Genomic DNA, 11,988 nt, shown 5'->3' with positions numbered 1-11,988 from the left:
AAAGCCTTTGCAGGAAAGAGCTAAATAAAGAAGCATAGGCTGTTCAATGGGGCGCGAAGTGCTTCATCGGGAGGCCCAGGGCATCCCTTCCCGTCTGAGTCTCCGCAGGGAGGGGTGGGGGGAGGAGTCCTGGGCCCCAGCCTTGTTCCTCTGCTTCCTGGAGGCAGTGGGGTTCACAAGGGGAGGTCCCCCGACTGCATGTGGTCAGAGTGGGAAATGAAAGTGGGCTCCTGAGAACAGGAATGAACTTGGCAATTGCTGTAGCAACTCAAAGGTGGAGTGACTGCTATGCATTGAATTGTGTCCTCCACCCCTTCAAATTCATATGGTGAAGTCCTAAACCCCAGTGCCTCAGAATGTGACTATATTTAGAGAGCGGGTCTTTAAAGAGATGATAAAGTTAAAATTAGGGTGGGCCTTTTCAGAATGGTGTCATCAAAGGACCATAAATAACAAATGTTGTTGAGGGTGTGGAGAAAAGGGAGCCCTTGTACACTGTTGGTGGGAATGTAAATTGGTGCAGCCAGCGTAGAAAACAGTATAGAGAGATTCCTTAAAAATCTAAAAATAGGACTACCATATGACCCACAATCCCACATCTGGGTTTATACTGAAAAAAACAAAAATAATAATTTGAAAAGATACATGCACCCCAATGTTCATAGCAGCATTATTATATACAGTTGCTAAGATATGGAAGCAACCTAAATGTTCATCAACAGATGAATGGATAAAGAAGATGTGGTATATATACACACAATGGAATACTACTCAGCCATAAAAAGAATGACATTTTGCCATTTGCAGCAACGTGGATACATTTGGAGGGTATTATGCTTAGTGAAATAAGTCAGGCAGAGAAAGAAAAATACTGTATGACATCATATATATGTGGAGTCTAAAAAATACAACAAGCTGGTGAATAGAACAAAAAAGAAACAGACCCACAGATGCAGAGAACAAACTAATGGTCATCAGTGGGGAGAGGGAAGAGGGGAGGGGCAAATAGGAGTGGGGATTAGGGAGCACAAACTATTATGCATAAAATAAACTATAGGATATCTGTACAACATGGGAATATAGTCAGTATTTAATAACTATAAATGGAATATAATCTTTAAAAAGTGTGAATCACTATATCGTACACCTGTAACATATATATTACTGTACATCAACCATAGTATACTTTAATAAAAATAAGAAAATAACCTTCAAAAATAATTAGAGTGGGCTCCAATCCAATATGACTGGCGGAGATTGTGAGAGAGGATGATTAGGACACAGACACACACAGGGAGGACCGTGCGAGGACAGAGAGAGAAGACGGCTGTCTGCAAGCCGAAGAGAGAGGCCTCAGAAGAAACCGCTCTGATGACACCTTGATCTCAGACTTCCAGCCTCCAGGACTGTGAGATAACACATTTCTGTTGCTAAGCCTCCCAGTCTGTGGTACTGTGTTATGGTGGCCCTAGCCAATGAATACAGGGGCTAAGAAAGAGGGCCCCAAGGGGGACAGCCAGGCCAACAATGTGGGCACCCTCCAGACCTGGTATCTTATGTCACCTGTTGAATGAGGTCAATCCCAGGGAGGGGCAGGTGGGGTGTTGAAGCAGGTGTGGTTGGGTGTGAGCGCCCCCTTGAGGGCAGAGTGAGTCATCTGCTGATATGCAGATGGGAGAGTGAGGGGCAGGAGGTAGATTAGGGGGTAGATTAGGTGCGGTGTCGATGACCAAACCACCCTGAAATTGAGATGAAAGAGACAAAACACAGGTCTCATGTGCAGGGTCCCTGTCAATGGACTACAAGTACTGTCCCCTTTCTTCTTTGTTTTCCTTCACACACCCTGCCCTGGTCCAGACTGAGGGCCCCATGACTTCCCGTGTGCGCCGCAGCTCTTCTCCAGCTGTCCCCTCTGCCCAAAAGTCCCAGCCCTGTTCCCAAATCTGCTGTCTGGTGAAGCCCTACATACTCTTCAAGAGCAGCTTGGGATAGGGAGTGGTAGACCGAGTGCTTAGCATGCACAAGGTCCTGGGTTCAATCCCCAGTATCTCCATTAAAATAATAATTATAAATAAAAAAGACCAGTTAAGCATGATTTCTTCAGCAAAACCTCTCCTGAGCCATCAGAAATTATCAGAAGTTAATTCTACCTTTCTGAACTGCTATGCCAATTTGTTCCTCCAAGATCGTGTGACAATTGACTTACGTGACCTGCGATGACTCCCAGCTCCGAGCTTCCTTCCACGACATGCGCCAAGGCTTCCCCCAAGTCAGCCACCCCGAGCCCGTCCCGACCCCCCACATGGTAGCTGTTTTGTGAGTGTCTGCTGGGTGAACTTTAGACAGCGCAGGACCTTGGCCTTACACACGCAGCACAGCGGGGCCTCCCCCTGACCTTGGACTGGCTGGGTAAACTCGGAGAGAAATATTTGCTAAGGCAGACCAGGTGTGGCGAAAGGCAAAGGTGCCCAGGAGCAGGTCTGACCCCACGAGGAGGCCCCGTCCTCCAGCTTCCAGAGTCTGAGACACAAACGCAGGCAAGCCGTCTGGTTCTGGGTGCAGCCGTCTGCCCTGCCGCCAGCCAACCCGTGTCGTTTGGGTCCCAGAGCCTGCACTGACACCTGCTGGGGGGCTCTAGGTAGACACTTAACATTGCTGTCTGTGAAATGGGCGTGTTGAGGGATTAATGAGATCACAGAGGCCACGTGTCCCCACAGCTGGCCTGTAGTAGGTGCTCAGTGGAGGATGGTCAAGTCCTCAGGTTCAAACCTCGGTGGTTCTCAGGGGCACCCATTTGCCATACAGTCCAGTCTCTGGGATCAGAGCGCTGGGTGCAGGCTCACTGAAAGCAAGCTAGGGGCAAGGAAGGTAGGGTGACAGGCACTCAGGGATCAGGCCTGGGGACAGCTGATTAGGGGACAGTCTGAGACTGAGTGAAGGACTCATTCATTCATCCTTGAAAATGTCTGATTCCCTTCATTTGATACCGAAGCAGCGTGCTGGGTTTCGTGAAGGAGGAGAGTGAGCCTACCTGGGTGTCAGAAGAGCTGGTACCCTGATTCACCTGACCTGGGCTTCTATTTCCTGGTCATGTCTCCTCTGCAGCAGAGAACAGGGCTGAGAGTGAAGTCCCGGAGCCACACTCCCGGGGTCAAATCCTGCCTCTACCACTGAGGAGCTTCTCACCTGTTCTCTGCAAGCTTCAACTTCCCCATCTGTAAAATGGGGATAACAGTACTGCCTACCTCCCACAGGATATTGTAAGGGGTAAATGCAACCATCCAGGTAAAGCACCTAGCTTTGAGCCTGGAACATGGTAAGCTATTAATGTCACGTTTTCAGAGCTACTTCCATAGCGACAATGACACCTAGTGTTTGCAAAAGGCTTTATTGTTATTGTGGACACTAAAATTCACAGTTAGTCAACAGGGTCTTCAATCGCTCTCTAGTGTTTGCAACAGACCTCCATTCTCCCACCCCCAGACAAGCCCATGAGATGGTAAATTAATCCACAGATGGTTCAATCCTCTGACAGTCCACGTCCACCCTGCCGGCCAAGGTTCTTCTTAAAAGATGAGTGGCACTTGAATGTGTTGAAATCAACTGTAAGTGGCAGGGAAGACCTTAGCCTTTTCAATGATTTCAAAGGTCCTTCAATCCTTGACCTGACCCTTCATTGTATACTTGGGGAAACCAAAGTCCAGAGAGAGACAGTATTACCCAAAGTCACACAGCTGGGACAGAAGCCCCATTCCATACTCCCATTTCAGCATTCTTTCCAAATCATGATGGACTGAGAGCTGGTATTGCTAACATGTGGGGGACTAGGCTTGGAAATTCACTTCCTGGTGGCAATATCTACTGGAACAACCCTCCTGCAGAGCTTGGTGTCACTGGACTGGGCAACAGGGACCTGAATTCTGGGCTTCTCTCTGCCACTAACATGCTGTGTGGCCTTGGGCAAGTCAACCAACCTCTCTGAGCCTTGGTGCTAATCTCCATTGATGACGGGTGAGGGCAAGACTGAATGTTCTCCAAGGTTCTTTGGAGCACCCAGGTCTTGCAATGGTGTGCAAAGAAGTAATCATCAGTATTTCAATGTTATTATTATTATTACTTGTGAAAGTCTCATTAGTCAACTAAACCTGTGTGAATCACCAGCTCCCAGCCACAGTGCACCCTCGTCTTCCACAGTGGAGGCCTGTGTCTTTCAGGAGAAATCTCCACCTCACGGGCGGCTCACTCTGCCAAAGAAAAGGATGTTCTTGCTGTTCTCCACAATGAGCATTAGAAAGGGCCTGTTGAACACGATCCGCTGAGAGCTCAGCCGAGCCGACCTGAACACGAAGATTGTCCCCGTGGCTGCAGCCGCTTTGGTTCCTGACTCGTCCACCTCCACCACGGCTTTGTGCACCATCTGCAGGGGGGACACAGAGCATCACCAAGCCACTAGGGGCTGGGAGATGCCATCGGGGCAACAGCCACCTGCCAGTAGCATCATCATCGAAGTATCTGTGCTACTGAGCCATGAGGCAGGTGGGAAATGATGCAACTGAACAGCCCTTGTTCACCAGGGCTCAAAGGTGAGTGCATATGTGGCTTTCATTGAATTTTCATGGCATCTCACAGCGAGGGCATGACTCTTCAATTTTATAGAGAAAGGAGGTTCAGAGAGGTCAAGCAATTGTTAGAGGTCACACAGCTAGTGAGTGAAGGAACTAGCGCTGGATTCTTAGTTTTGATTGCTGAAGACAGGACACCTTCCCGCAAGGCACAGTGCTGGATATGACTTCCCAGTGCACAAAGGATAAGATACAAAGTGAAACCTTTGCTTCTTGAGAGAAGAGAAAGAAAGACTATGGGATGAGGAATGGAACGGAATGGAACAGAACAGAACAGAAAAGAAAAAAAATTTCTAAAAGCACATGCTCACCTCAGACACCAGGATGCTGGAGTGGTTGCTGATGCCGGTCAGGTCAGCTTGGGAGGTGAAGACGTCACTGATCCCCAGCTTGGGGAGGACTTTCTCCAGCTGATAGGAGCCCTCAATGGAGAACTTGGGTAGGTAAAGCTCAAGCTGCCTGGAAAGAGAAGAGGACTCTTCTTCGACTCTTCTAGAGCATTGACTCACTGTACTTACATTCCTGCTGACCCCTCTTGGTTTCCTAGTGCTCCATCAGGCCATTGCCTCGAGGGGACCCACCCAACTCTGGACTTGGACGTGGGTTGTCCCCAGAGGTCACTGTCCACTCTGATGTCTCCCTGTAGCTGGGCCAGGCCAGGGGGCTGGGACTTCACATGTCGCCTCTGGGCTAGGAGACAGCTCCCGGCCTAGGTGAGTTTCCCCGCCACTGCTCTGCGGCCCGAGGGGCACCGTGTCTCCCTGGGGGTGAGCAGCAGTGGGCTGGCCCCGGAGAAGTGGGAGTGATACCTCTTCACGGACAACTTGAGCCACTTCCTCAGTGTTTTCTCCTTCAGTCCACTTTCCACCTGGCCCATCCCGCCCTCGCGGGGGAGAATGAAGAAGGCAGTGGCATTCCCTCGGTAGGGGACCCCCACCACCCTGCAGGAGAGGTTTCGGTCCAGGAAGTAGTAATACTCGTCCTCATGTTTCATCATGGGCACCCGCACCGCCGTCTCCGAGGTCACATGGAAGTCCTGCTCGTGGGTGCTTTTGTGGTCGAAGCTTGTCTCCCACTTTGCTAAAGGTTAGAAGGGATACATGTATAACTGAATCACTGTGCTGCACACCAGAAATTAATGTGACGTTGTAAATCAACTATACCTCTATTTTTAAAAATCAGGTTAAAAAAAGAAAGATTAAAATGGAAAAGGAATTTGAAATTCTCAGCTGCCAATCAAAAAGGTGGAGACAAGAAACCTACCAAACAAAGAGCATCCTCTTTAGAGCAGTTTCGTTGGCGGAAGTGGTCGCTGAACCTCTTGAATATAAAGACAAGCCAATTCCTCATTTGGGGGACAGGCTGGAACTTTTTGTGGGGCTTTTCATTCCACATTTGCAAAACAAGGAGGTTGGTACTCATGTCTTCAGAAGCCCTTAACCCCTAATGTTTGCTTCTCTGATGTCCTTACTCAAGGTCAAATATCCAAGTGAAGAGGGTAACTAATACGGATGGCTGACGACGCTACCCTATACCTGGGTAATTTTTCAGTTAACACTTCCCACTCTGGGGTTTCCTGTAGGACTTTTTCTTCCAAGTGATACATTGTTTCCATCTTCCTAGTGGTTATCAAATATGGATCCCGCCCCAGTGCCCCACGAGCTTACTTCATGGCTGTTCTCTGCAGCCTAGCCCTAGACCAGGGGACAAGAAATCTTTGAGTCCAAACTTGATACTCACCATCTGTGACCCTAAGAAGAGGGGGGTTCGGTTAACAACTTAACTATTTTCCTCCTTCCCTTCCCCCCTTCCCCTCCCCTCCACATCTCAACCCTGCCCTGTACAGGGCTCGGGAGCTCAGTATCCAGGAGAAGCAGACACACAAAGCTGAGGTGAGTAGGGATATTTACAAGAAACATCAGGGAGGTAATGACGGGGAGCTCAGCCCTTGAGGTGGGGAAAAAAGACTCTTCAGAACAGGATTTCTTGGCTGAGGAAACAGCCCCTAGAAGGGCATGGAGGTGAGGATCTGGGGACAAGGGAGCATCTGGGAAATGCCTTCTAAGGCCTTTCTAAGGCCCACAGTCCTGCCCTGAGCAGCCATGGTGTCAGTTTCTTTGGCACCGTGGCCATGACAAACACACTTCAGAGCCTGCTTTTGGCTTTTAGGTGTTCCCAGGACCTCCAACAGGAACCAGCTCTTTCCCAGAGGAGGAAACAGCACCCGGGGTCATTAACATCACCCTACAAAGTAAGAAGGCACCATCTCACCCATGGCTGATGGTTGGCTTCACTGTTACCGACAGGTATCAGGAAGGGCTAAATCCACTCCCACTCTTCTATGTGTACCAGAATTGGAGATACACACACACACACACACACACACACACACGTGTGCGCAAACACACACACACACACATATATATAAATGTATATATATATATATATTTTTTTTTTTTACATGAGCAGCTGAGAAGAGGAAGTTCAGGTTCAAACCCAAGGGCCTTACCTTTAAAGAAAATGTAATTCACCATAACCATGACCTCAGTGCCATCCAGAACCTCAATCAAGTCTGCAATCTTGCCTTTTGTTTGCTTTGCCACGTAATCATTGATCTGCTTCTTGGCCCCTTCGGGGTCCTCAAAGTTAGTGGAGAAAGTGTCTGCCAGGTACAGCATCCTCATGGCACTCAGGAAGGCGTCCTGGATGGGCACGGTGGGCTTGGTAAACAGGGCGTTGCCGAGGCTCAGCTGGAGTTCCTCTCTGGGCTGCCCAAGCTCCTGTAGCAGCCGCTGGGAGGCACTGTGGAGCTCCTCATCCCAGCTCTCCTGAGGGTTGAGGCCCAGGCCCTGCAGGATCTGAGCCTTGGTGTTGGACCGAGCCCCCAGGGAGAGCATGGCCAGGCTTATGGAGATGCTCAGAGGGGAGAAGAAGATGTTCTGGTTGGGGGCAGTTGCAGCCAAGGCCCTGTAGAGGTCGAAGGCAAAGTCCCCACTGCCAGGGGCCACTGTGGCAACCACGGGCAGCAGCTCCTGGCCTCTTTTCTTCGTCTCCCCAGAGCGGTGGCGGTGGAGGGTGGCCATCGGCGGGCTGAGGAGCACCAGGCACAAGAGGAGGCAGAGCCGCATTGTGGCTGCCCCTTGTTCTGAAAGGGAGATGAGGAGGATGAGCCCAAAGAGAGAGCGTGCAGCCAGCACATCCTCTCAGAGAGAAGTTTGGAAGAAACATGCAAAGCCTACATCCCGGGAAATGGCACCGCAACCAAGCAGACTCAGGGGGCAGTGATGGACCCGAGAGGCTGGGAATGATGGTTTAGGAGGCCCTGGAGGACAGAGACCTGGGGATGTGGACATCTAATGGTGAGGAGAGGAAGGACAGGGCACCCAGGTGGGGACTGGCCACCAGGGCGAGAAGTGTCCTTTCATCCACAAGTGGTGTACGGGGTGATGGGATGTGGGGCAGAGGGCTCTCCCATGTTCTGCCTGGTCAGCATCTCAGAGGTTATGGGGAACCAGCAGCCCGCTCCCTCTAACCGTCACTTGGGTCCCCCAGTGTAGCATCTGTAAGACCTCATGGTCCTTCTATGAGCTCAGATCAGTTAACCTCCTGTGGTCCCCATTTTACTGCTGGATTTGTCCTTTTCATTCAGAGCATCTACTCAGTGGCAGGCAGGGTGTCAGGCTCCTGTGGTTCATTAGTGAACATATGATGCCACCCGTCCCCCTCGCCTTCCCCCAGGGGCATAACCCATAAAAAACCTACGACCCATGCCTGGGGCTGCTCTCCCTTCTGAGACTGACTGCATTCTGCCAATGAATGTGCATCTCTCTAAATTAACTTGCTTTCCCTTTCCTACGGCTCACTCTTGAATCTTTCCTGCTCGAAGCCAAGAACCCTCACTTGGTGGTCCATCCTAAGGACCCTGAAGGTGCCAGGCTGCAACATTTTTCTCTTTTGCAACAGTGTGACCTTTGCGACTTTTAGACTACAGTCCCTCCTGCAGATTGTTGGAACCATCAGGATAGCAGGATGCTGATGAAGAAGCAATTCAGCTCAACACCCACATACACATAGAGATTAACAATGAGCTGGTCATTCCCCTTTGAAAGAATGGCTTTCAGAAAACAGCTACAGATCGAAGAGGAGTTTCCTGCTTGGAGGGAGCCCAAGGACAGCTGGCCGGGAAGAAGGAGTGGGAGCTCTGGCCTTGCATCCTCCTGTCCCTGCAGCTGCCTGGTGACCTTGGGCCAGTCCCTTCCCCTCTCAGGCTTCATTTTCTATAGCCTCATCACTGCCCCCACCTCCGAAACAGCACTGATCTGATGGGCTGGAGCCACTTCTCCGAGTGCCCCGTGAGTCTCCCGAGACAGCAGGGGCTCAGCTTCATTCAGGCTACCCTGGGCCCAGAAATCTTGCTCCACTCCTCTCTCTCTGTCACTTACATAGCGTCTCATAGGTCACCGCCTATTAGACACTATGTAAATACTATTGAAGTTCACCTTTACCGAAAACAAACATCAATAGCCCCACTTACAGCTGAATAAAGTAAGGCTTAGAAAATGGAATAGTTTGTCCCAGCCAGTAAGTGGTGGAACAAGGATTCAAACCCAGAGTCCTCTGGTGTACATGCTGCCTCTTGGTTCCCTTTTGTGGCTCTGAGATATGACACATGGCTCCCCCTCTTCTGTGGCTGTGAGTATCCCTGTGTCTTCCCCAACCCATTCACCTGTATTAGCTCATGTATACTCCTCCACAGTCACATGGAGTTGGTATTATAATTGTACAGAAGAGGAAACAGAGGGTCAGAGAGGTTACTTCTGAGAAAGTGGAGGCCTAGGGGCCCATTTCAGGTTTCCTAGTTTCTAAGCCCAGGCTTTGCCATCACACTCCTGGGCTTCTGGTGCAAATACACAGCTTTGACACTGTTTTGTGGCAACTCTGAGCCAGGTGAGTCTGCTCCCAGCTCAACGAGCCTGGATCTCAGGAGACCAGCCCCCACTGGGCGACAGCAGTGGCCTGGCTGACCCTCTCCTGGACCCGTGACGCCAGTGTGTCTGCAGAGATGCCTCCACATGCCAGGGGGAAGAAAGCAGATCGATCAAGCTCATCTGGCATTCCAGGCCAAAGGGACTGGCGGCAGCAGCAGGTGGGCATGGGGTGAGCAGGCCCTGGGCAATCCTCCCACTGGTTCCCCACCATCCAGACCCAAAATCTGCTGGCACATATTCCAAATATTAGGCAACAAGGTCCCACCCAGGTTGACTTTGGACTTAACCGTGGGAGGTGTGCAGCTCAGGAGGGTCTGTCCACTACCTGCTAATTACAAAAGGAGAGGTAAGACTTGGAGCCGGGCAGAAAGGGAAAGACTAAAGACTGGGGAGGTGGAGGGTGAGTAGGGGGCAGAGCTTCCTGGAACCAGCAACCTCTGCCTGAAAATGTCATCGCTGCTCATTGACTTGGTAAAATCTAACACTGATTTGCACGATAACCCACGAGGCTGCATGTGGTCTGGCTCTAGCTGGCTCTCGCCAGCCTCACCTGACCTGCTCTGCCCCTGGGCATGTTTCTTCTTTTTCAGTTTCTAACACAGAAGCCCCATCCCAGCCTGAAGCCCTTTCACCCTCTGTTCTCCCTGCTGGAACCCTCTCTCCACTTTTCTCACCAGGAACAGCTTCTCCCTGGGCTCAGGCCTCCGCTTAAACGCCTCTTCTTGGTGGTACCCTGTCCACGCTTGGCCCCGCCCTCTCCATCGTTATCCTCTAAAACAGCCCCTTGAGTGTCTCTCTCACAGCTCCATCGGTTACAGAAGGGCAATTACATATGCATGCACTGTTGACTTCTTGTCCCTGTCTCCCCCGCTACAACATAAGCTCATGAAAGAGGACCCTCACATGTGCTGGTCCCACTGTGAGACTTCTCAGTCAAGGGGTGATGCTCAGGCCCCACTGTTCAATGAATAGATGAGTGGATGGATAAGTAGACAGATGAATGGACCCCATCCCTGTCTCTGTAATTCAGAGATGTTAAACCACAGGCTGGATGCCGAGGAGTGGAAACAAGCCAGGCTGGGCATGGAGAGCTGAGCCCTGGCGGCTCTGGGGCTAACTTAGCAGCTGACCTTGAGTAACGCCCCTGCTGAAGCTCAGCTTCAATTTTCTTTCTCTTTCTTTTTCAAAATCACTTTATTGAGGTCAGACGGACATACCAAAAGCCGTACATACTTAATGTACACAACTCGATGAGTTTGGAGCTGAGTACACACCCATGAAACCATTGCCACCATCTATGCCCTGAATACATCCATCATCTCCCCAATTTCCCTCCCACCCCCTTTATCTTTCAAGCTGTGGTTTCTTGATCTGTCAATAAGGATGTTGGCCTGGGGGAGCAGTTTTCCTTTTATTGTTGCATTTCTTGCCAAGGGCCCCATCCTAAAAGAAACTGGAAATCCCATTCATTTTATGTCTACATTTTGTTTATTTGATAAACGACCAAATGGGGCCAGAAGCTCTAGCGGCCCCTCTGAGTGGCTGCCTCCAGGCAGAATGGCCTTATCTCAGGGAAACATTATATTTAATCATTTTCCTGATTTCCAAAGGTCCAAGATTACAGGCACAGAAAACAATAGAAGCTCTGATTTATCGAACACATCCTGGGTACCCGACATTTCGTCCCCATTACCTATTTCAGGGTTTCTCAGTGCTGTAGGCATTTGGAGCCAGATAATTCTTTGTCAGGTTGGGAGTGGGGGTGGGGCGCTATCCCGTGCATTGTGGGACGTTTACAGCACCCCTGGTCTCTACTCCCTGGAAGCCAATAGCAGCCCCTCCTCCAGTTACGACAACTAAAAATGTCTCCAGACGTTGCCAGATGGGCCCTGGAGGCAAAAATCATGCTTGGGTGAGAACCACCACTTTATTTAATCGTCACAGGCACAGGGTGCGCAGGGTGTGATAATTTGTATCTTATCCAGGAGGAATCTGAGACTCAGACAGACTTAGCGGGTTCCCAAGACCACATGGTTAGGGGGACCCACCTCTGCTACCTCAGAGGCCCTGGCTCCCTCCCCATCAACGTGGAGAGATTTTCGTGTTCACCCTGGGACACCTCCGAAGCTTTTAAGCCCTCCGAATCCCATAACGCCAGAGTCCACGGGCCCTCCACCTGTACTTACTCTGTCCCGTGGCTGAGCGCACACAGCGGAGGTGTCGGGCAGTCAGGCTGTGTAAAGAGCAGAGGGCTGGCTGGACTGGGGCCAGCGTTTGTCACTGACCACAGCAGAGGGGCCCTGGCTCCGCCCCTCTCCTGGCTCCGCCCCTCTCCTGGCTCCGCCCCAGCCGGCCCTGCCCTGTCCTGGCAGAGCTTC

The 11,988-nt window shown here is 50.8% G+C and overlaps 1 protein-coding gene across 1 annotated transcript; it reads right to left on the bottom strand.

Annotated features, from left to right (window-relative positions):
- Nucleotides 1-4,086: 4,086 nt before the first annotated feature.
- On the bottom strand, nucleotides 4,087-11,900 carry SERPINA5 (serpin family A member 5). The gene is made up of 5 exons (XM_006208236.4): nucleotides 11,797-11,900; nucleotides 7,132-7,767; nucleotides 5,432-5,702; nucleotides 4,934-5,081; nucleotides 4,087-4,417 (listed from the first exon to the last, which is right to left on the bottom strand). Exons 2-5 carry the CDS (start codon nucleotides 7,748-7,750, stop codon nucleotides 4,229-4,231), a joined length of 1,227 nt encoding a protein of 408 aa, XP_006208298.2. The 5' UTR covers nucleotides 7,751-7,767; nucleotides 11,797-11,900; the 3' UTR covers nucleotides 4,087-4,228.
- Nucleotides 11,901-11,988: the final 88 nt, after the last annotated feature.

The sequence above is a fragment of the Vicugna pacos genome, chromosome 6 (assembly GCF_048564905.1).
Source record: "Vicugna pacos chromosome 6, VicPac4, whole genome shotgun sequence".
Lineage (NCBI taxonomy): Eukaryota > Metazoa > Chordata > Mammalia > Artiodactyla > Camelidae > Vicugna > Vicugna pacos.
Note: the sequence above shows the minus strand (reverse complement) of the source record. Positions and strands in the feature narration are given on the sequence as shown.

Excerpts from the sequence above, each read along its gene's own strand:
- SERPINA5 (XM_006208236.4), bottom strand. The coding sequence starts at position 7,750 with ATGCGGCTCTGCCTCCTCTTGTGCCTGGTGCTCCTCAGCCCGCCGATG. Across the intron at positions 5,703-7,131 it reads GAATTACATTTTCTTTAAAG|CAAAGTGGGAGACAAGCTTC; the intron begins GTAAGGCCCTTG and ends TCTAACCTTTAG. Across the intron at positions 5,082-5,431 it reads CTCAAGTTGTCCGTGAAGAG|GCAGCTTGAGCTTTACCTAC; the intron begins GTATCACTCCCA and ends TTCTCTTTCCAG.